Here is a 25,064-nt window from a genome sequence, read left to right as displayed (position 1 = left end):
TGTTAGTGTGCTGGTGATTACTGAGTAGAGGGGGCGTGACCGGACTGTATATCAGGCAGCCAATCAGTAAACAGCAGCAAGAAAGCTAGGGATTGTGGGGATTGTAGTTTTGTGAGGGAAGATCAGGCGCCATGATACTACCAGTGCGTTGCAGGCTCACACAGGAGCTAGACAAATAGATTGCAAGGTAAATTGAAGCTCTGGTTATATGTATAGGCAGTTTTTCAAAAATTAAGTTTCTTTACCGGATTACACCTTTAAACACTGGCAAAAGCTACATAATAAAATATCCTTTTTTTATTTTTGACCCATCAGATTGCAATTTGTGATAAGAAAGGTTTAAAGGGGGTTTGTGGGATTTATATAGTGATGGCCTATCCTCAGGATAGATCATCAATATCAGATTGGCGGGGGTCCGACTCTTGGCACCTCCACCAATCAGTTGTTCTGCAGTAGCTCTTATGTCGGAAATAGGCACTGGAACTACTCATCGAAGTGAAAGGGGGCATAACTGTAGTAGCCAGCTCTGCCCACTACACAATGGACAGAACTCTGTAGTTCCACTGCCTATATCTGGTGCCAGAGCTACTCCTAAACAGCTGATTGACAGGGGTGTCGAACCCCCGCCGATCTGATATTGATGGCCTATGCTGAGGATAGGTCATCAACCTAAAAATCCCAGAAAACTCCCTTTAAGGAGAAGGATGAAAAAATGTTTTTAAAAATGTTTTCACTTTTAAGATGTTAAAATGATATGGTCATATTCGTTACGATATGGTTTGTATGAGGAATGAGTAATGTATTCAAAGGCGGCCATGCTCTTTTCTTTGTACAGGGTCTGCTTCCAGCATATGTCCTTGCTGCAAACAAGAGAAACACAAGTTAAAAAGGTTAAAAGTGGCCAAGAGACCAGATCCTTGCTACCTAGTACTTTGTGGACACCACTGGCACATAACAGTTTTACTGCATCCCATGAGACATAACTTTTTTATTCATCAACGTAGTAGTATGAGGGCTTGCTTGTTTCACAATACCTTGTATATTTAAAGGGGTTCTGCACTTTCAATTAACTGATGATCTATCCTCTGGACAGATCATCAGCTTCTGATCGGCGGGGGTCCGACGCCCGGGACCCCCGCCGATCAGCTGTTTGAGAAGGCAGCGGCGCTCCTGCAGCGCCGCGGCCTTCTCACTGTTTACCGCCGGGCCGCCCGCCCACTGACGTCACGACTTGTATCAACTAGAGTGGGCGCGGCTAAGCTCTGTTCACTTGAATGGAGCTTAGCCGCGCCCACTGTAGTTGATACAAGTCGTGACGTCAGTGGGCGGGCGGCCTGGCGGTAAACAGTGAGAAGGCCGTGGCGCTGCTGCCTTCTCAAACAGCTGATCGGCGGGGGTCCCAGGTGTCGGACCCCCGCCGATCAGAAGCTGATGATCTATCCAGAGGATAGATCATCAGTTAATTGAAAGTGCAGAACCCCTTTAATGCCCCCAGTTTGTGGTGCAAATAATGCACTAGAAAAGTAGGATTTTTTTGGTAGCAGGAGGGAATAGAATGAAAGCTATTCTACGACTGTTTTACTTCACTTGTAGGGTACGACCACACGGTCAGGTTTCTGCATGCAGTTTCGGAAACCAATACCAGGAAAGGATCATAAAAGGAGAGAAAATATAAAAAAGACAGAAACAACTCTTTTTTTATTATTCACTCCTGGTTTTGGCTTCCAAAACTGCGTAAGAAACCTGACCGTGTGGTCGTACCCTTACAGCGTTTAATAAATAATATGATAACTTTATCCTGTGTAGCTTTATGAAAATGGCGTTATCAAATTTATACAGATCATTCTGTGTTTCACTACATTTGCAGAATAACAAGTTAGGCTACTTTCACACTGGCGTTTTGGCTTTCCGTTTGTGAGATCTGTTCAGGGCTCTCACAAGCGGTCTAAAACGGATCACTTTTGCCCTAATGCATTCTGAATGGAAAAGGATCCGCTCAGAATGCATCAGTTTGCCTCCGTTCAGTCACCATTCCGCTCTGGAGGCGGACACCGAAACGCTGCCTGCAGCATTTTGCTGTCCACTTGACGAAACTGAGCCAAACATTGTGTGCAGGACGGATCCGTTTTCTATGACATAATCTTGCACAATAGAAAACGGATCCGCCCCCCATTGACTTTCAATGGAGTTCATGACGGATCCGTCTTGGTCATGTTACAGATAATACAAACGGATCCGTTCATGACAGATGCATGCAGTTGTATTACTGTAACGGATCCGTTTTTGCAGATCCATGACGGATCCACCCAAAACGTGAGTGTGAATGTAGCTTTAGGCTGTGTTCACATCTGTTTTTTGTTTCATATTTAAAGGGGTTTTCTGAGATTTTCTGATGTCCTTTCCTCAGGATGAAAAAGCGTAATATATATTAAGCCGCTTTCAAACAGTCAGTGTTTGTTCAGTGTTCAGTGGAAATCACTGACCAATCACTTGACTACGAGAAAGAGGGCTAAAGGTCCCTTCAGATGGGACAATTTCACAGGCGATTTACAGGAAGGAATGTGGCAATCGCCTGCTTGTCAGTGAAGGAGATCGCTGTATGGGGAGGAGCGATCACTAATGCCATTGCTTATCGCCATACAGAATCATTATTCGCCGGCAGCAGTTTAAGTCAGCTGTCCCCAACCACCGGGCCATGGACCAGTACCGGGTCTTGGATAGTGATGAGTGAAGAAAACATCAGATGTTACATCCAAAGTCGCTTCGTTCATAACTTTGGATCAATACTGTGCAGAGATCCATCTCCGTACAGTATTAGAATGTATGGGCTCCGATGAGCCGAAGTTAGTTATTCGCGAAGTCGCACATGACTTTGTTGAATAACTTCCCTAATTGATTTTTAAAGTGGAAAACCACTTTAAAACTTGAAATTGAACTTGACTTAGGTTCCGACTAGTACCTTGGAACTGAAGCTGAGTTTGGTTTCAAGTTTTAAAGTAGTTTTCCACTTTAAAAAATAAATTACCAAAGATATTCAACTAAACCACGCGCGACTTCGCTAATAACTAACTTCGGCTCATTGGAGCCCATACATTCTAATACTGTATGGAGACGGATCTCTGTAGAGTATTATTCCGAAGTTATGAATGAAGCGACTTCGGATGTAACATCCGAAGCTCGCTTCACTTATCGCTAGCCATGGACCATGTGGTACTGGTCCATGGGGAGCGGTAGGGACAGGAACTATTGGTTCCTGTGCACCGCCGTTTAGCTCCATAGGCTGAAGGCCACTAGGCCTGTGGTCTATAAGGCAGTGTTAACGTGCAGGAGGTCACAATGACATCACAGGCAGCTTGACAATGTCATCATGCCACCAGAGATCGGGAGCAGAGGGCCTGTGCAATGTGCCAGTGTAATGCAGGCAGCCAGGGAGGAAGTAGCAGAAGGCTGGAAGAACAACGTGACAGCAGGAGCGAGGGGAGTATTTTGTTCTTTTTATTTTTTTATTTGGTGAATGGACTCTACTAGGGGCACTTTGTCAAAAGAGGCACAACTGAGGGGGGGCACTATATTAAAAGAGACCACTACTAGGGGGAAGGGCAAAATATTAAAAGAGGCTACTACTGGGGGGGGGGGGGCAGTATATTTAAGGGGCACTATAAGTAAAAAGGCCACTACTGGGGGCAGTTTATGTAAAAAGGCCACACCTGGGGGGCAATTTCTGTAAAGTGGCCACACCTGGGGGGCAATTTCTGTAAAGTGGCCACACCTGGGGGGCAATTTCTGTAAAGTGGCCACACCTGGGGGGCAGTTTATGTAAAGAGGCCACACCTGGGGGGTGGTTTATATAAAGAGGACACACCTTGGGGGCATTATATGTAAAGAGCCCATACCTGGGGGGCATTATATGTAGAGAGGCCACACCTGAGGGAGCATTTTATGTAAAGAGGCAACTACTGGGGGCATTGTATGTAAAGATGGAACTACTGGGGGGAGTTATATGTACGTAGTGCACTACTGGGGGGAGTTATATGTACGTAGTGCACTACTGGGGGGAGTTATATGTACGTAGTGCACTACTGGGGGGAGTTATATGTGCGTAGTGCACTACTGGGGGGAGTTATATGTACGTAGTGCACTACTGGGGGAAGTTATATGTATGTAGTGCACTACTGGGGGGAGTTATATGTACATAGGGCACTACTGGGGGGAGTTATATGTACGTAGTGCACTACTGGGGGAGTTATATGTACGTAGTGCACTACTGGGGGGAGTTATATGTACGTAGTGCACTACTGGGGGGAGTTATATGTACATAGGGCACTACTGGGGGGAGTTATATGTACGTAGTGCACTACTAGGGGGAGTTATATGTACGTAGTGCACTACTGGGGGGAGTTATATGTACGTAGTGCACTACTGGGGGGAGTTATATGTACGTAGTGCACTACTGGGGGGAGTTATATGTACGTAGTGCACTACTGGGAGGAATTATATGTACATAGTGCACTACTGGGGGGAGTTATATGTATGTAGTGCACTACTGGGGGGAGTTATATGTGCGTAGTGCACTACTGGGGGGAGTTATATGTACATAGGGCACTACTGGGGGGAGTTATATGTACGTAGTGCACTACTGGGGGAGTTATATGTACGTAGTGCACTACTGGGGGGAGTTATATGTACGTAGTGCACTACTGGGAGGAATTATATGTACATAGTGCACTACTGGGGGGAGTTATATGTACGTAGTGCACTACTGGGGGGGAGTTATATGTACATAGGGCACTACTGGGGGAGTTATATGTACGTAGTGCACTACTGGGGGGATTTGTATGTACGTAGTGCACTACTGGGGGGAGTTATATGTACGTAGTGCACTACTGGGGGGAGTTATATGTACGTAGTGCACTACTGGGGGGAGTTATATGTACGTAGTGCACTACTGGGGGGGAGTTATATGTACATAGTGCACTACTGGGGGGAGTTATATGTACGTAGTGCACTACTGGGGGAGTTATATGTACGTAGTGCACTACTGGGGGGAGTTATATGTACATAGTGCACTACTGGGGGGGAGTTATATGTACGTAGTGCACTACTGGGGGGATTTGTATGTACGTAGTGCACTACTGGGGGGAGTTATATGTACGTAGTGCACTACTGGGGGGAGTTATATGTACGTAGTGCACTACTGGGGGGAGTTATATGTACGTAGTGCACTAATGGGGGGGAGTTATATGTACTTAGTGCACTACTGGGGGGAGTTATATGTACGTAGTGCACTACTGGGGGAGTTATATGTACATAGGGCACTACTGGGGGGAGTTATATGTACGTAGTGCACTACTGGGGGAGTTATATGTACGTAGTGCACTACTGGGGGGAGTTATATGTACATAGGGCACTACTGGGAGGAGTTATATGTACGTAGTGCACTACTGGGGGGAGTTATATGTACGTAGTGCACTACTGGGGGAAGTTATATGTACGTAGTGCACTACTGGGGGGAGTTATATGTACATAGTGCACTACTGGGGGGGAGTTATATGTACGTAGTGCACTACTGGGGGGAGTTATATGTACGTAGTGCACTACTGGGGGGAGTTATATGTACGTAGTGCACTACTGGGGGGAGTTATATGTACGTAGTGCACTACTGGGGGAGTTATATGTACGTAGTGCACTACTGGGGGGAGTTATATGTACGTAGTGCACTACTGGGGGGAGTTATATGTGCGTAGTGCACTACTGGGGGGAGTTATATGTACGTAGTGCACTACTGGGGGGAGTTATATGTATGTAGTGCACTACTGGGGGGAGTTATATGTACATAGGGCACTACTGGGGGGAGTTATATGTACGTAGTGCACTACTGGGGGGAGTTATATGTACGTAGTGCACTACTGGGGGGAGTTATATGTACGTAGTGCACTACTGGGGGGGAGTTATATGTACATAGGGCACTACTGGGGGAGTCATATGTACGTAGTGCACTACTGGGGGGAGTTATATGTACGTAGTGCACTACTGGGGGGAGTTATATGTACGTAGTGCACTACTGGGGGGAGTTATATGTACGTAGTGCACTACTGGGGGGAGTTATATGTACGTAGTGCACTACTGGGGGGGAGTTATATGTACATAGTGCACTACTGGGGGGAGTTATATGTACGTAGTGCACTACTGGGGGAGTTATATGTGCATAGTGCACTACTGGGGGGAGTTATATGTACATAGGGCACTACTGGGGGGAGTTATATGTACGTAGTGCACTACTGGGGGGAGTTATATGTACGTAGTGCACTACTGGGGGGAGTTATATGTACGTAGTGCACTACTGGGGGGAGTTATATGTACGTAGTGCACTACTGGGGGGGAGTTATATGTACATAGTGCACTACTGGGGGGAGTTATATGTACGTAGTGCACTACTGGGGGAGTTATATGTGCATAGTGCACTACTGGGGGGAGTTATATGTACATAGGGCACTACTGGGGGGAGTTATATGTACGTAGTGCACTACTGGGGGAGTTATATGTACGTAGTGCACTACTGGGGGGAGTTATATGTACATAGGGCACTACTGGGAGGAGTTATATGTACGTAGTGCACTACTGGGGGGAGTTATATGTACGTAGTGCACTACTGGGGGAAGTTATATGTACGTAGTGCACTACTGGGGGGAGTTATATGTACATAGTGCACTACTGGGGGGGAGTTATATGTACGTAGTGCACTACTGGGGGGAGTTATATGTACGTAGTGCACTACTGGGGGGAGTTATATGTACGTAGTGCACTACTGGGGGGAGTTATATGTACGTAGTGCACTACTGGGGGGAGTTATATGTACGTAGTGCACTACTGGGGGGAGTTATATGTGCGTAGTGCACTACTGGGGGGAGTTATATGTACATAGGGCACTACTGGGGGGAGTTATATGTACGTAGTGCACTACTGGGGGAGTTATATGTACGTAGTGCACTACTGGGGGGAGTTATATGTACATAGGGCACTACTGGGAGGAGTTATATGTACGTAGTGCACTACTGGGGGAGTTATATGTACGTAGTGCACTACTGGGGGAAGTTATATGTACGTAGTGCACTACTGGGGGGAGTTATATGTACATAGTGCACTACTGGGGGGAGTTATATGTACGTAGTGCACTACTGGGGGGAGTTATATGTACGTAGTGCACTACTGGGGGGAGTTATATGTACATAGTGCACTACTGGGGGAGTTATATGTACGTAGTGCACTACTGGGGGGAGTTATATGTACATAGGGCACTACTGGGGGGAGTTATATGTACGTAGTGCACTACTGGGGGGAGTTATATGTACATAGGGCACTACTGGGGGGAGTTATATGTACGTAGTGCACTACTGGGGGAGTTATATGTACGTAGTGCACTACTGGGGGGAGTTATATGTACGTAGTGCACTACTGGGAGGAATTATATGTACATAGTGCACTACTGGGGGGAGTTATATGTACGTAGTGCACTACTGGGGGGGAGTTATATGTACATAGGGCACTACTGGGGGAGTTATATGTACGTAGTGCACTACTGGGGGGATTTGTATGTACGTAGTGCACTACTGGGGGAGTTATATGTACGTAGTGCACTACTGGGGGGAGTTATATGTACGTAGTGCACTACTGGGGGGAGTTATATGTACGTAGTGCACTACTGGGGGGGAGTTATATGTACATAGTGCACTACTGGGGGGAGTTATATGTACGTAGTGCACTACTGGGGGAGTTATATGTACATAGGGCACTACTGGGGGGAGTTATATGTACGTAGTGCACTACTGGGGGAGTTATATGTACGTAGTGCACTACTGGGGGGAGTTATATGTATATAGGGCACTACTGGGAGGAGTTATATGTACGTAGTGCACTACTGGGGGGAGTTATATGTACGTAGTGCACTACTGGGGGAAGTTATATGTACGTAGTGCACTACTGGGGGGAGTTATATGTACATAGTGCACTACTGGGGGGGAGTTATATGTACGTAGTGCACTACTGGGGGGAGTTATATGTACGTAGTGCACTACTGGGGGGAGTTATATGTACGTAGTGCACTACTGGGGGGAGTTATATGTACGTAGTGCACTACTGGGGGGAGTTATATGTACGTAGTGCACTACTGGGGGGAGTTATATGTACGTAGTGCACTACTGGGGGGAGTTATATGTACATAGGGCACTACTGGGAGGAGTTATATGTACGTAGTGCACTACTGGGGGAGTTATATGTACGTAGTGCACTACTGGGGGAAGTTATATGTACGTAGTGCACTACTGGGGGGAGTTATATGTACATAGTGCACTACTGGGGGGGAGTTATATGTACGTAGTGCACTACTGGGGGGAGTTATATGTACGTAGTGCACTACTGGGGGGAGTTATATGTACGTAGTGCACTACTGGGGGGAGTTATATGTACGTAGTGCACTACTGGGGGGAGTTATATGTACGTAGTGCACTACTGGGGGGAGTTATATGTACGTAGTGCACTACTGGGGGGAGTTATATGTGCGTAGTGCACTACTGGGGGGAGTTATATGTACGTAGTGCACTACTGGGGGGGAGTTATATGTATGTAGTGCACTACTGGGGGGAGTTATATGTACATAGGGCACTACTGGGGGGAGTTATATGTACGTAGTGCACTACTGGGGGAGATATATGTATGTAGTGCACTACTGGGGGGAGTTATATGTACATAGGGCACTACTGGGGGGAGTTATATGTACGTAGTGCACTACTAGGGGGAGTTATATGTACGTAGTGCACTACTGGGGGGAGTTATATGTACGTAGTGCACTACTGGGGGAGTTATATGTACATAGGCACTACTGGGGGAGTTATATGTACGTAGTGCACTACTGGGGGAGTTATATGTACGTAGTGCACTACTGGGGGAGTTATATGTACATAGGGCACTACTGGGGGGAGTTATATGTACGTAGTGCACTACTAGGGGGGAGTTATATGTACGTAGTGCACTACTGGGGGGAGTTATATGTACGTAGTGCACTACTGGGGGGAGTTATATGTACGTAGTGCACTACTGGGGGGGAGTTATATGTACATAGGGCACTACTGGGGGAGTCATATGTACGTAGTGCACTACTGGGGGGAGTTATATGTACGTAGTGCACTACTGGGGGGAGTTATATGTACGTAGTGCACTACTGGGGGGAGTTATATGTACGTAGTGCACTACTGGGGGGAGTTATATGTACGTAGTGCACTACTGGGGGGGAGTTATATGTACGTAGTGCACTACTGGGGGGAGTTATATGTACATAGGGCACTACTGGGGGGAGTTATATGTACGTAGTGCCATACTGGGGGAGTTATATGTACGTAGTGCACTACGGGGGGGAGTTATATGTACATAGGGCACTACTGGGAGGAGTTATATGTACGTAGTGCACTACTGTGGGGAGTTATATGTACGTAGTGCACTACTGGGGGAAGTTATATGTACGTAGTGCACTACTGGGGGGAGTTATATGTACTAGTGCAATACTGGGGGGGAGTTATATGTACGTAGTGCACTACTGGGGGGAGTTATATGTACGTAGTGCACTACTGGGGGGAGTTATATGTACGTAGTGCACTACTGGGGGGAGTTATATGTACGTAGTGCACTACTGGGGGGAGTTATATGTACGTAGTGCACTACTGGGGGGAGTTATATGTGCGTAGTGCACTACTGGGGGGAGTTATATGTACATAGGGCACTACTGGGGGGAGTTATATGTACGTAGTGCACTTCGGGGGAGTTATATGTACGTAGTGCACTACTGGGGGGAGTTATATGTACGTAGTGCACTACTGGGGGAGTTATATGTACGTAGTGCACTACTGGGGGGAGTTATATGTACATAGGGCACTACTGGGAGGAGTTATATGTACGTAGTGCACTACTGGGGGAGTTATATGTACGTAGTGCACTACTGGGGGGAGTTATATGTACATAGTGCACTACTGGGGGAGTTATATGTACGTAGTGCACTACTGGGGGGAGTTATATGTACATAGGGCACTACTGGGGGGAGTTATATGTACGTAGTGCACTACTGGGGGGAGTTATATGTACATAGGGCACTACTGGGGGAGTTATATGTACGTAGTGCACTACTGGGGGGAGTTATATGTACGTAGTGCACTACTGGGGGGAGTTATATGTACGTAGTGCACTACTGGGGGGAGTTATATGTACATCGGGCACTACTGGGGGGGTTCATTATATCTACTGGGGCCAAAACAAGGATGATTATCAAGTAGAGGCAAAAAAGTAGGCATTAATACTAAATAGGTGTGTTCAATTATGCAGAAAGAAGTTGTGGTCAGGAGACGTCATCATGGTGATCTGTGCAGGACTAATGAAAAAGAGTGACTCCAGCCAGAAGACACCACCTGTGAGTCAATAAGTGGGGGCCTAAGCGGGATTATTAATGTCTGGGTCATGATGTAGCGGTATTATTTGGCCTCTGTCAAGTGTTACTATTGGCAATGTTGGCCACGTATTCTGTAATATAGTGTTTTATTATCTACGTGATTAACCTCTGCACCCCCCGACAAAACATCCCCACACCAGTCCGTGGAAAAAATGTTTTGTATGAAACTGGTCCCTGGTGCGAAAAAGGTTTGGGACCACTGGTTTAAGTGACTGCATGAAAGATGCGATTACCCAATGAACAAGCGTTTCACTCATTCATTGGGAATTCGGCAGAACTGTTTCACCATCAGATAATTGCTAAGGAGCGTTCCCATGAAATTATATGGTGATTCTCTGCCAGTGTAAAGGGCCCTTTACTCTTGCATTCTTTATTTCAAAATGAATATACAGTATTAAACATGGGACAAAAAAACGTGAACACAGCCTAATTCAGTCATAGTTTTATTGGGATTTTTATGCCATGAGATAAGCGTTTTTTGGCCAATTAAGTTTTTGTTCATGAGGTTCTGTTTTTGTGTTACTGTATTCTCTTAAAAAATCCAGCATGCTGTAGCTCTTGGCGTTTTTTCAGGTGTTTTGCCAACTTCTTCTCTACAGGGATAAATATGCCATGAAGAAAACACAACCAATAAAGGGGTCCTCTCACTTCAGTAAGTGGCATTTATCATGTAGAGAAAGTTAATACAAGGCACTTACTAATGTATTGTGATTATTCATTTTGCTTCTTGTTTCCATGGTTCCACTTCTTGTTTCCATGGTTACGACCACCCTGCAATCCAGAAGCTGTGGCTGTACTTGTACACTACAGGAAAAAAAAACGCTGGCCTCTCTGGTGGCCGGGACCATAGGAGTGCACTTAGGGTGGTGCTTTTTTCTATAGTGTGCAAGCACGGGCACCGCTGATGGATTGCAAGTTGGTCGTAACCATTGATACAAGAAGTATGGATAATAGGCAATATTGATAATAACAATATATTAGTAAGTGCCTTGTATTTTCTTTCTCTACATGATAAATGTCATTTGTTGAAGTGAGAGGACCTCTTTAAAGGACACTGTTCACAAAAAGTGCCTCAGAAAAGGTTCCAAAAACTGCACGTGGCAAAAAAAAAACACTTATTCTGGCATTTTTTTTTACTGCTAAAAAACACCAGTGTCAAATTCACATGTGTAAGGACCCCAAAACTGATAGGTGACCTATTTGCCCCGAGCTTGTGCCATCCAGTGATGTATGTAAACAATGCTTGGGGTTAATAAGCTTTTGCCAACTACATATATATATATATATATATATATATATATTTATATGGCGGATGTCACCCTGGGGATAACCATAATGGCATAAACTTTTACAAAGTCTTACCTTCCAACAACTAGGGCAATAATGAGTAAAACCAGCAAAATAGCTAGTAGGATGCAGAGTATGGTAGTTAGGACAATCATTCCCCCACTTCGACCTGAAGGCCAAACAGCGCTCTCTAGAACTGATTTATCTATTGAGAAAAAATGTATGATATTAGAAGTAGCATGTTTTGGGTAAATATACAGTCTTGTACAACAATGTATTTCAGGGGAGGCTAATTGCTTTATGTGAACAAAGGCACACTCGCAACATTTTTTGAAAAGAATAGAACAGCTAGGGGCAGTATTTTTTTCTTTAAAAACAAATGGGATTAATATGTCACAGTTTTCTTCACACCAGTGTCCTCCAGACAGTGATGTTCCACTATAGCCAGGTACTGTGGACGACACACTGCTGTAAACAGGGAACAGATGACATCAGCAGGGCGAAAAGAGGTGATAGTAGATCTATGTGCATTAGGCTCCTAAGCTTTTCTAATGATGGCTCGAGAATATTATCATTTAACGTTATGACTATACTTTATGAATTTAATAAGAAAAGGCTCTGCTCCTGCCAAATCTACGTTATGTTTCACTGCTTGAGCCACTAGGTGGCAGCAGCTCTACCTGAATGCATGTAATCAGGAAAGCATGCACAGGCTTTTAATTCACAGGCGTATTGGGTCCTTTATGGTTGTTTTCAAGTTTTTTGTCTAGTTTCGGCTGTTTTGGGCTGTCTTTATTATTTAGTTGGTACTGTTGTGTTTGCGCCTTTTGTGTCTGTTTTTCCAGGCGCAACTGTTTTTGGTTTTCAACTGATTTTGTGGACATAGTTTATTTGGCGTTCATGAGTTAGTGCAATTGATGTATTTGTGCCTTTTTTTTGTCTGTTTTAGTGGCAAATTTAGAGTGGTGCCTCTTTAAGTATCGCTTGACTTCTTTTGTTGTTGAAAAAGTCGCAATTTCGCCATAAGATGAGACTTTCTATCTAATATGCAAGTTTTCTTCAGCACATTTCTTTATACGTAAAAGAAACCAAATTAGACATAAACCACTAGACACACCTTAAAACTGACGAATAAAAACACACCACGACTAATTCATCATCACTGTCCTGCACCTCATCATAAATATTTGGCAAGAGACACATAGGTGAATCAAGTACGCCAGCAATAAAAATCATCGAAAATACTGATGCACAGACTTTCTTGTTGGCTGAGCATTTTACAGTGTGTCTAAGGGCTTGTTTACATCCGAGTTAGAGGCTCAGTTCAGAGCCTCCGTCACAGATTCCACCAAAAAGACCGGACACAAAAATGATGTCCCAGATCTGGCACTTCCATTATTTTCACTGTTCTGCTCCTCTAACATAGGAGAACTATGAAATTATACAGCAGTGATGTGAACTGACCCTAACAGCCCCAAAACCTACCAAATCTTCCATATTTTCTTTCTATGACAGTTTGATAACGGGGTTCCATTCATTTTTAATATGTGGCTTTAAGTGGCTCAAAAAAGCCATACTTAGGGCTGTACTACACCAATAAATTATCTGACCATTTTCTGTCCAATCAGATCAATAGTTGGTGTGTATAACAAAAGATCTGTGTGTTTGTAAACGGCCATCTGACCAATGATTGGTCAGAAAATCTGTCAGATAATCTGTTGGTGTAATACAACCCTTACCCTCAGGCAGGACTTTTTTTGTCTGCTAAAAAATCAGGATCCCGAACGGACTTCATTGTAGTCAATTTAAAACTAAAGGCCATACTTAGCCCCCACTGATCCTTCACCACTGCTGTTCCGACGCTGCTCTAGTTTTTGCAGATTTCTCAAAAAACTGCACACGACTGTGCCGTTTTTTGCGGTCCGCAAACCGCGGATCCGCAAAAAACGGAATCCGCCCGTGTTGCATTCCGCAGTTTGCGGAACGGAACGGGCACCGGCAATGTAAATGCCTATTCTTGTCCGCAAAGCGCAGACAAGAATAGGACATGTTATATTTTTTTAACGGGGCCGCGGAACGGAGCCACGGATGCGGACAGCACACGGAGTGCTGTCCGCATCTTTTGCGGCCCCATTGAAGTGAATGGGTCCGCATCCGAGCCGCCAAAACGGCGGCTAGGATGCCGACCCAAACAACGGTCATGTGCATGAGGCCTAATCCTGACTCGACATGCCAGGAATGTCAAAATATGTCTGCTCAGTCAATCACCGCTATGGCCATTAATTGGCTAGGAAGGCATTTTCATCATGTCGAGCCTGGACCGGTACGTGGAGAGCAGCCAGGATTAAAGCAGCATGTGAACGACAGTGGAGGTGGGATCAGTCAGGGGGGCTATGGCTGCTTTTTTTTTATCTTTTGAATCATATATAGAAAGTAAAACCTGGGCTTCTGGGTGCACAGACTTTTACTAACTGAACAGAGATGTTTCGATAAGGGTATATTCACACTGAATTGGTTGCAAACCTTGCTCTCCAGAGTAAAGCTAAGAAGCTAAGGCAGATTGAGTACTCTGTCAACCGACAGCTATCTTTTCCGACCACCAAACATACATGATTGAATTTCAATGAAGAAAGGAGAGTGAGCCATTGACACATACTCAATCCCCAGCTTATCTACCTGTGTGGCCAATGGATCAGATATAGTGTCCAATATGCAGATCTTTCTTGCTGTCATACATAGTAGATCATTGGCAATTTTGTAATTGGTGAATTTGGCCAACTCTAATGTGTATGGCCAGCTTAAAGGGAATGTATCATCTATATCGTTCATTAATTAAAGTGATTGCCTGGTGTCAAGAGGAAACTGGACAACTCAGGGGATCAACCTGTAAAAAAGAATGGATGATTACTTTCTGACAGATCCTCCATTGCAGCAACAGTTCTCCGGGCAGAGCTCTGTTTTTCTGGCTGCAACGGTGACGTCACGTTAAGAACAGATGACCGCTGGGGCTAATCATTGGTCTTAGCTGTGCGCTGAAGAGAACTGTGATTGGCTGCAACAGAACTAGAGCGGCGGTGTGGGATCTGTCAGGTTAGGGTAATCATTTATTCTTTATTACAGGGCAATCTCCTGAGTTGTATGGATTTATCTTGACAACAGACAAGCCCTTTAAACCAGATACTGATAAATATTATTTTTTTCCCATTTGATTTTATTCTCTGATTGTGGATTTGTATGTTTTAGTACATGATTATGAGCAGTCATCTTTTTTAACTGCTGTTAACAGCATTCAGAGATATGCTTTACAGCAGCTACATGAACCATAGGAACCTGTAGTCTGGAAATGACTCATCGCCTTCTATAGGAGAGTGCTCTTGGCATGCTCTGTGACCATCACCTGTGTTATCTGCCTCCACCTTTATAATGGAGTTGTTACCTTTTATTGAAATCCTGCCTTTGATGATAATGAGAGAAAATCAGTCAAATAGGTAATACCAACTCACCTACTGTTCAGTGATCCTGTCTTCCAGTGCATAGATCCCACTCTGAACAGATATCTAGTTTATCCAGCTCATGGGATAAAAATATACTCCAAACATTAAAAAAGCAGCATTAAAAACCACTTGAACATTCTAAAGAAAAGTGTAACTTCATATGTGTTTTAGAAGCTACAGACGTGGATTATCCTTTTTTTTCCCCCCAAGAGCTGGATGAACATATTTATCTTCTATGATAATGAGATGACTGCTGAGAAGTTTTACATGCTAGGGCAGAGCTAAACCCCTCCCATTAGTGCTGGTGACGGCGGGTGAGGCCAGTATGTCACTGGATCTCCAGAAAAAGTCCTTGCTCTGCACAATTCAGCGCAGGAAAAGGGAGAGCATCGGAGCATGAACTGCTCTGATGCTCATGTCAGAGGGGCTGAGTGGGGGAAGATGGGGATATGTCCAGGTTCAGCTCTAAACCCGGACAACCTCTTTAAAGGGGTTTGGCCCTCTTTAGGTATTAAATAAACACCAATCGTAGATAACTCACAAAGTGAGTATGCGTACTAGGCCTATATACCAAGTATCGACACTAAAAGGTGAAAATAGGCAAAGCACAACTAACAATATATATAAACTTTATTATGTTTCCCGAAAAGGGGAAAATCCAATAAAATACAATAACAGACAATACAATACAATGGTGGATGACACACAGGGTGGAAGGATCACAAATGGACAAAATACAGCATAAGGCCTCATGCACACGACCGTTGTGTGCATCCGTGGCCGTTGTGCCGTTTTCCGTTTTTTTTCGCGGACCCATTGACTTTCAATGGGTCAGTGGAAAAATCGGAAAATGCACCGTTTTGCAGCCGAGGCCGTGATCCGTGTATCCTGTCCGTCAAAAAAATATGACCTGTCCTATTTTTTTGACGGACACCGGTTCACGGACCCATTCAAGTCAATGGGTCCGTGAAAGAACACGGATGCACACAAGATTGGCATCCGTGTCCGTGATCCGTGGCCGAAGATCCGTCTGCATAAAAGCTTTTTCTGATCTAAGTTTTCACTTTGTGAAAACTCATTTCCGACAGTATATTCTAACACAGAAGCGTTCCCATGGTGATGGGGACGCTTCTAGTTAGAATACACTGCAAACTTTGTACAAGACTGCCCCCTGCTGCCTGGCAGCACCCGATCTCTTACAGGGGGATATGATAGCACAATTAACCCCTTCAGGTGCGGCACCTAAAGGGGTTAATTGTACTATCATATTCCCCTGTAAGAGATCAGGGCTGCCAGGCAGCAGGGGGCAGACCCCCCCCTCCCCAGTTTGAATATCGTTGGTGGCACAGTGTGCGCCCACCATCGCCCCCCCTCCCTCCCTCTATTGTAATAAATCGTTGGTGGCACAGTGTGCCCCCACCATCGCCCCTCCTCCCTCCCTCTATTGTAATAAATCGTTGGTGGCACAGTGTGCCAACCACCATCGGCCCCCCCTCCCTCTATAGCAGTAACAACATTGGTGGCAGTGTGCGGCCTCCCATTCCCCCCCATCATTGGTGGCAGCGGAGTTCCGATCGGAGTCCCAGTTTAATCGCTGGGGCTCCGATCGGTAACCATGGCAACCAGGAAGCTACTGCAGCCCTGGTTGCCATGGTTACTTAGCAATAGTACAACAGTATAAGATTCATACTTTTTTTTTTTTTTTTTTTTTTTTTTATCTTCCCCATCCCACCCCCCAAACCCCCCACCTTGCAGGAAAAAAAAAAAAAAAAAAAAAAAAAAAGGGGAAAAAAATAATGATTCCTAATTAATTATCCGTGTCCCAATCTTCCCACAGCTGACTCCACTTTGCGCAGGATCCTCTTTGTTTGTACAGAATCCTCTCATAGTTTCTCACTTTCTCAACCAAACCCAGCCAATTACTGCAGTCTGGAGTAGAAGAGCAAAACCATGATCTGGAAATGAGAAGCCTAGCCAAAAACATCACCTTGATCAACAAACAGCGTTTTATAGGCTGGTAATCAACCTCCGATAGGTCTCCCAGGACCCATATCCTGGGAGACAGAGGAACCACAATACCGAGTTTACGAGCCAGATTGGATTGGACCAGTCTCCAATAGCTGCTCACCATTGGGCAGTCCCAAAACAGATGTAAGTGATCTGCCTCGGAGTCACCACAGCGTGGGCAGTCAGAGGAGGCTCTGAGTCCCCTCCTATATAACCATACAGGTGTCACATAAATTTTATGCATAATATTAAATTGTACAACCGTGTGATTAAAATTATGTGAAACCAACTTTAAACTTTCCCCTATATTCTCCCAATTTGGAGGGCCCACCTCTGAAAGTAAAGAAGACCAGGATTTCTGTCCTGGAGAGAGAACATCCAAAAAAAATTTCTTCATTAAGTGACTATAACAATGTGATATTTTAATTCTCGTGACAATTTTCTTGCAAATTAAATCGTGTAAAAATTCAGGAGTATCTATAATAAAAACGTGGCTATTCGTAGTGCTAGAAAGTGCTAACCTCAATTGAAAGTATGCATACCAAGCCCCCTCACCTAAATTTGCCCTTTGCTTTAGTTCCTTAAGGGGCAGGATTTGTCCACCACTAACCACTTGGTGTAAATACTGGACATTTTTGGTCCTCCAGTACTGGCTACAGCTCAAATCTCTCAGGTTCATAAGCTTTGAATTATGCCACAATGGGGTGCAAACGAGTGATGCCTTGACTCCGCACCAACTCCTTATGGCCGCCCAAGTCTTTGTAGCCATTCTGCAGAAAAGTGTATAACCACCCAGTGTATTTAATAAGTAGTCAGATTCCAATACGGTAAAAAAATCCGAAAAACCTGAATCCTTCACCACTCTGCTGCAGAAATGGCTATTTTCCCAATCATTAAAAAGGCAGAGTTGGGAGGCCACAAAGTAGCCCTTAAAATAGGGGAGGTTAAGACCTCCCCGATTATAGGGCATAGAAAAATAAAGTGCCTTCAGTCTCACGCGCTTCCTCCCCCATAATAAGTCGTTAAGCATCCGCTCTATCAATCTAAAGTATTTATCTGCAATCCAAACAGGCGAGTTACGCAGGACGTAAAGAACCTGGGGAAGCACTACCATTTTTATTAAGGAAATTCTGTCCGCTCTTGCAAGCAGAATTTTTTGCCATATCTTAATTTTAGCCCTCAGTTTTATCAGCAAGGGGATCAGATTGAGTTGTAAATATTCCTGTGGTTTAGCAGAAACTGTTATCCCCAGGTACTTTATTGAGTCCGAGATCGTTAACTGGTTATCCCATTCGCCCCGCAACTCGTCTATAGGGAGAAGAACGGTCTTGTCCCAGTTGATCTCCAGACCAGATGGATCGGAAAAGAGACCAACCAGGTCCATTATACGAGGGAGAGTGGTATCTGTTTGGTGAATAAAGACCAGGATATCGTCTGCATAAAGGGATACACGATCGTGCTTCCCCATTATACCAAAGCCGGCCACCTTCGGATCCTGCCTTATACTAGCCGCTAGGGGTTCAATGTAAATGTTAAATAAAAGGGGGGAGAGGGGACAGCCTTGACGGGTACCTCTTTCTAGAGCGAAGCTCTCTGTCGTCATATCATTGATCCTAATCCTAGCCACTGGAGAGTTATATAATAGCTGAACCATCGCCATAAATCTTGGGCCAAAGCCCATTTTTTTCATCACCTCCCAGAGGAAAGTCCACTCCACCCTGTCGAAGGCTTTAGTAGCGTCCAACGACAGGATGGAGCGAGTACCACACTCCGGGGACTGAATATTCATAAATAGCCTATGGAGATTATGCTGGGTGCCTCTTTTTGGCATAAAGCCATTTTGATCTGGATGAATGATAGTAGATATTACCCGCGAAAGCCTCCTTGCCAAAACTTTTGATAGTAACTTAACATCAGTATTTAATAAGGAGATTGGCCTGTAGGAGCTCAATTCTGCCGGGTCTTTATCCTTTTTTGGAATTAAAACAATGAGAGCCTCCATCATAGAGCATGGTAGTCCCCCTCCCTTTAATGCTTGAGTAAAAACCTCTAGCATCTGAGGGAGAGTCACTTCACTGTACTTACGATAAACCTCATATGGAAGGCCATCCAGTCCTGGCGATGAGTTCCCCGAGATAGACCCCAGGGCCTCCTGCAGCTCCGAGAGAGACAACTCCTCTTCCAGACATTCTATTTGAGCTTTATTTAAAGTAGAGAGAGGAATTTTCTCCAAGAACCGCATCGCCAGTTCGGATGACAAACCAGGAGAGGATCTATATATCTGAGTAAAGTATTGTAAAAAAGTATCTCTCACTCCTTCTAAATCTGTTATAATTACCCCCTCTGTGTTACGAATCAAAGTAATGGATTGTTTTTTCTTATCTTGTTGTGTAATGATTCTGGCTAAAAGCTTACCAGGGCGTCCAGACTCTGAAAAATATTTAATCCCCTTAAAAAATACTCTATGGTTTGCTTTCTCAGTTACATATTTCTCCAGAGAACCGCTGGCCTTCTGAAACTCTTCCCTGTTGTACTCAGTGGGTTGACTGATAAATCGCTCAGTTGTAAGTGCGACAGTCTTGACCAGTTCCTCCTCTTTTTTCCTAAATGTTCTCTTTACTGCCGAGATCTCACTTATAAAAACCCCCCTCAGGTATGCTTTCAAGGAGTCCCACACTATATTAATGTTAGCAGAGGGTAGATTCACCTCCAAAAAAGAGGATATCAGTATCCTGATGGACTGTGGATTGTCCAGAATAGTGAGCCAGTATGGATTCAACTTGAATCCCAACCCCCCACCATCCTTATTCTCCCCAGTGCGAACCTCAATTAGTACGGGTGAATGGTCCGAGACTGTTCTTACTCCATATCTTATCTTCCAAATGTTGCTCAGATTGCTCTCATTAGTGAATGCTAGATCAATCCTGGACATTGCTCTGCCACTCCTACTAACACAGGAGTATACTCTCTTTCCTCCGCCCAGATGTTCCCATATATCCACCACTCCTACCTCCAAGCAGAACTGGGGCAGCGGCGAATTACAAAGGTTCCTTCCCCGTGCTACATCTGATCTAAATCTGTCTTTTTTGGGGTCCATAACCGCATTAAAATCCCCCATCAGGATTAACCGACATTCTGGTCTCTGTTCAAAAAAAAGCGTTAACTGGATCAGTGGGTACATTGAAAATGGCGGGGGTATATAAAAAAAAGCGAGAATGTAACTGTAGCCATACAGCTTACCATGCAAAAAAATAAATCTGCCCTGCTCATCTATATGGGATTTTATAAGGATGAAGTCTACAGAGTTATGAATCAGAACTGAGACACCCCTAGAAGAGCCGCTAAAAGTGGAATGATAGGATTGAGCGTTCCATCCCGTTGTCAAGCGGGACAAGGTTTCCTTAGTGAGGTGAGTTTCTACTATGCAGATAATTGCTGGGAGATATCTTTTTAATGCATCCATAATAGCTTGCCTTTTTACCCTTTCCCCGAGCCCTCTGACATTCCAGGATACAATTCTAGTGGACATCAATCATAAAAAAGGAAAAAAAAAAAAAAAAGAAAAAAAAAAAACCCGTTCCTGCAAGGTGGGTTCCCTCCCGCCCCTATCCTCCCACCCCCCCTCTCTATTGGTCCGCCCGATCTCGTCGGCGAACCTCTAACTTCCGGCCGTTCTCCCCATCCTGGCCCCGCCTCCCATCCATCCCTTCAATTATAGTAATAGACAGATTTAAATATCCCTTTGCTCCATCCAATCTGAAGCTTGTTGTGGTGTCTCAAAAAAAAAAGAAGTCCCACTATGGATCACTCTTAGTTTCGCTGGATACTGTAAAGAATATTTAATCTCCTTAGCCGCCAAGCATTTCTTTATCTCCATAAACTTTCTTCTTTTTTCCTGAGTCTGCCGCGCAAAATCAGGAAAGAAGAGCAATTTAGTACCCTGATGTTCAATGGGTGTACATTCTCTTGCTCTTCTCAGTATCATATCTCTGTCTGCGGACAGTAATAGCTTCATTAAAATTGCACGCGGCGGCCGCCCTGGGGTGGGTTTCCCTCCTGGGATTCGATGGGCTCTTTCTATTTGAAACATGGAGGAAAAATTATCGCTGCCAAGGTTGTGCATGACCACCTCTTTGAGTTGTGCCTCTAAGAGTCGGCCTTCAACTCCTTCTGGGAAACCAATTATGCGTACGTTGTTTCGCCTAGACCTATTTTCCAGGTCCTCTAACTTATTTTGTAGAGCTAGATTTTCTGTAGTAAGAAGGAGAAGTTTAGATTTTATCATGTCCATGTCGGTTTGCAGAAGGTCGACTGTTTTTTCCACATTGAGGACTCGGTCACGGATTTTTAACAAATCTTCTCTTATTAGAGAAATATCACTCTGTACCGACCCCAATTGAGTGGACATCCCTTGCACTAGAATGCCGTTATTTTCCACAGCGCCAAGGATTCTATCCAGAACAGATGGATCGCATTCAGTTTGCATTTGTGCAGAGAGACCTTCCTCTCCTGCCTCCGGATCCACCACCCCTGATCCATCCTCAGAGGGGTCAGCAATTTGGGGAGTTTTAGCAAATTTCCTCAAATTAGCAGAGGGTTTAATTTTAGCTGGATTATTTTCGTTTAAGAAAGGTGATTTCAGGAACTTATCGATTTTGTTCTCTGGAGTCTTAACCCCCAGTTTAGTTACAGTGGAGTCAACAGACCGTCGCTTAGGGGCCATTCTTTTCTCTTCTTCCTGTTCCTCTATTTTGCCCTTTATATCACCGTTTGCTTCTTTTTTTTTTTTTTTCCCCCTTTCTGTTCTTCCTCCTTTTAGCCCCACCCTCTCTTGTTTTCTTCTCCCTTTTTTTTTTCTCTCCTTTCCTTCCCCTTTTCCTTTTTCCCTTTCTCTTTTTTTTTTTTTCTCCTTCTCTCTTTCTTTCCCCCCTCTTCCCTTCCTTCTTCCTCTTTCCCCTTCGCCAGACGCCAAAAAAAAAAAAAAAATTACATAAGAAAACAGAAGTGTATCTCCTCAGTGAGCAGTGCAGCAGTACAAAGCAGCAGGGAAGCCGGCAGTCCAGCACAAAAAAAAAGAGAACAAAACATATGGAGAAGAAAGAGGCAGTCAATAAGCTAATCTCACGTGTCCAGAAGAAACTCAATCCTGGTGCGCACTACAGCCGTGTCAAAAATTAAAGTTGTACAAGAAGGGAGCGTCCTCCCTAATCCCCAGGGCAGCAAACAGTCCAGACGTCAGGCCGTCGCACACCGATGAAGGGAGGGCTGCAGGGAGATCCACGCGGCGACCGAGTCCAGGGGAGGGAAGGAGAGCAAAGCAGGCAGCGGAGAGAGAGGTTAGGAGGACCCCCAAGCAGGATCAGAGGCAGAGACGCGGCACCCGACAACCGCGGCCGCAAGAACAGCCGAAAGCCGTCCAGCATCCAGCAACGTGGGACAGAGCAGGAGACCCAGCAGGCAGGCCAGCGCAGCGCCGCGGCTCAAGGCATCAGCTGTTCGGCGTCAGCGCAGCGCAGCTGTTCGGATGGAGCCGGGAGCTCGGACGGAGGAGGCCAGCGAGAGGGGAGAACGAGACGTGGCGTGTTCACGTCATCACGCCGCTCCACCTAACCTGTACCATGGAGAGTCTTGGCAAACAAGTGATCCCGGTATAAGATTCATACTTACCTGCTTGCTGCTGCGATGTCTGTGACCGGCCGGGAGCTCCTCCTACTGGTAAGTGACAGTTCTTTAGCAATGCGCCGCACAGACCCTTCACTTACCAGTAGGAGGAGCTCCCGGCCGTTCACAGACATCGCAGCAGCAAGCAGGTAAGTATGAATCTTCTACTGTTGTACTATTGCTAAGTAACCATGGCAACCAGGACTGCAGTAGCGTCCTGGTTGCCATGGTTACCGATCGGACCCCCAGCGATTAAACTGGGACTCCGATCGGAACTCCGCTGCCACCAATGATGGGGGGGGGGGAATGGGAGGCCGCACACTGCCACCAATGTTGTTACTGCTATAGAGGGAGGCGATGGTGGTTGGCACACTGTGCCACCAACGATTTAATACAATAGAGGGAGGGAGGGGGGGCGATGGTGGGCGCACACTGTGCCACCAACGATTTCTAACATTAGAGGGAGGGGGGGCGATGGTGGGCGCACACTGTGCCACCAACGATATTCAAACTGGGGAGGGGGGGGTCTGCCCCCTGCTGCCTGGCAGCCCTGATCTCTTACAGGGGAATATGATAGTACAATTAACCCCTTTAGGTGCCGCACCTGAAGGGGTTAATTGTGCTATCATATCCCCCTGTAAGAGATCGGGTGCTGCCAGGCAGCAGGGGGCAGTCTTGTACAAAGTTTGTAGTGTATTCTAACCTGAAGCGTCCCCATCACCATGGGAACGCCTCTGTGTTAGAATATACTGTCGGATCTGAGGTTCACGAAGTAGCTCATATCCGACAGTATATTCTAACATAGAGGCGTTCCCATGGTGATGGGGACGCTTCAAGTTAAAATATACCATCGGATTGGAGAAAACTCCAATCCGATGGTATAAAAGAACTCCAGACTTTACATTGAAAGTCAATGGGGACGGATCCGTTTGAAATGGCACCATATTGTGTCAACATCAAACGGATCCGTCCCCATTGACTTGCATTGTAATTCAGGACGGATCCGTTTGGCTCCGCATGGCCAGGCGGACACCAAAACGACTTTTTTTTCATGTCCGTGGATCCTCCAAAAATCAAGGAAGACCCACGGACGAAAAAACGGTCACGGATCACGGACCCATGGACCCCGTTTTTGCGGACCGTGAAAAAAAACTGTCGTGTGCAGGAGGCCTTAGGCTACATTCACACGTCAGTATTTTTCTATATCCCGAATTTCGGTCTGTTTTTTGCGGATCCGTTGTTCCTGAAAATGTTTCCGTATGTCATCCGTATGTCATCCGTTTTTTGCGGATCCGCAAAAAACGGAAACATGTATAAATTTCACAAAGCAAATAAAGTTGTTTGGATTTCTTTGAAAAAAAAAAAAAAGTGAATAAGTGATTTCTGTGGGCAGGATTTAATTTCCAGGAACGGATTCCGCATAAAACGGATGACATACGTAATGACATACGAATGTCATCCGTTTTTTGTGGAACCATTGACTTTGTATTGTACCAGGATCCGATTTTTGCGGAAAAGAATAGGACAAGTTTTATATTTAATCGGACATGCGGAACGGAACAACGGAAAAAGACAGCACACATTGTGTTGTCCGATTTTTTTCAGGACCCATTGAAAATGAATGGGTCCAGAACTGGTCCTTATCTGTTCCGCAAAAAACGGAACAGATCAGGAAAGAAACAACGGACGTGTGAATGGACCCTTAAAGGAACATTAGACAAGGCCAAAGAGGTAATAAAAGAATACCCTAGTGGGGGACATCTATAGATGACCTTGCCAACTGTAAACAAGATATTGGAGCCAGATTCAGTACATACATTTAAAGCGCAAAGTGCATGAAATACAATGTACATGGACAATAAATTGCAATATAATAAATAAGAAATGCAATCAATAAATACCAGAGTAGCGATTTAATAAGCCCCAACGCATGTTTCGCGTAAGCTTTCTGAGGAAACTTAAGCGAAATGTACGTTGGGGCTTATTGGATCACTACTCTGGTATTTATTGATGGCATTTCTTATTTATTATATTGCAATTTATTGTCCATGTACATTGTATTTCATGCACTTTGCACTTTAAATGTATGTACTGAATCTGGCTCCAATATCTTGTTTACAGTTGGC

At 45.0% G+C, this 25,064-nt stretch overlaps 1 protein-coding gene across 1 annotated transcript in view; it reads right to left on the bottom strand.

Annotated features, from left to right (window-relative positions):
* Positions 1-128: 128 nt before the first annotated feature.
* LOC122933004 (uroplakin-3b-like) overlaps positions 129-25,064 on the bottom strand; it is a 43,586-nt gene continuing 18,650 nt past the window's right edge. Inside the window, exons 5-6 of the mRNA XM_044287728.1 lie at positions 11,852-11,981; positions 129-860 (exon numbers count right to left, since the gene is read on the bottom strand). Coding sequence (XP_044143663.1) covers positions 737-860; positions 11,852-11,981 — 254 coding nt within the window. The 3' untranslated portion in view covers positions 129-736. The remainder of the gene's footprint in view (positions 861-11,851; positions 11,982-25,064) is intronic.

This window comes from Bufo gargarizans, chromosome 3, assembly GCF_014858855.1.
Source record: "Bufo gargarizans isolate SCDJY-AF-19 chromosome 3, ASM1485885v1, whole genome shotgun sequence".
Lineage (NCBI taxonomy): Eukaryota > Metazoa > Chordata > Amphibia > Anura > Bufonidae > Bufo > Bufo gargarizans.
Note: the sequence above shows the minus strand (reverse complement) of the source record. Positions and strands in the feature narration are given on the sequence as shown.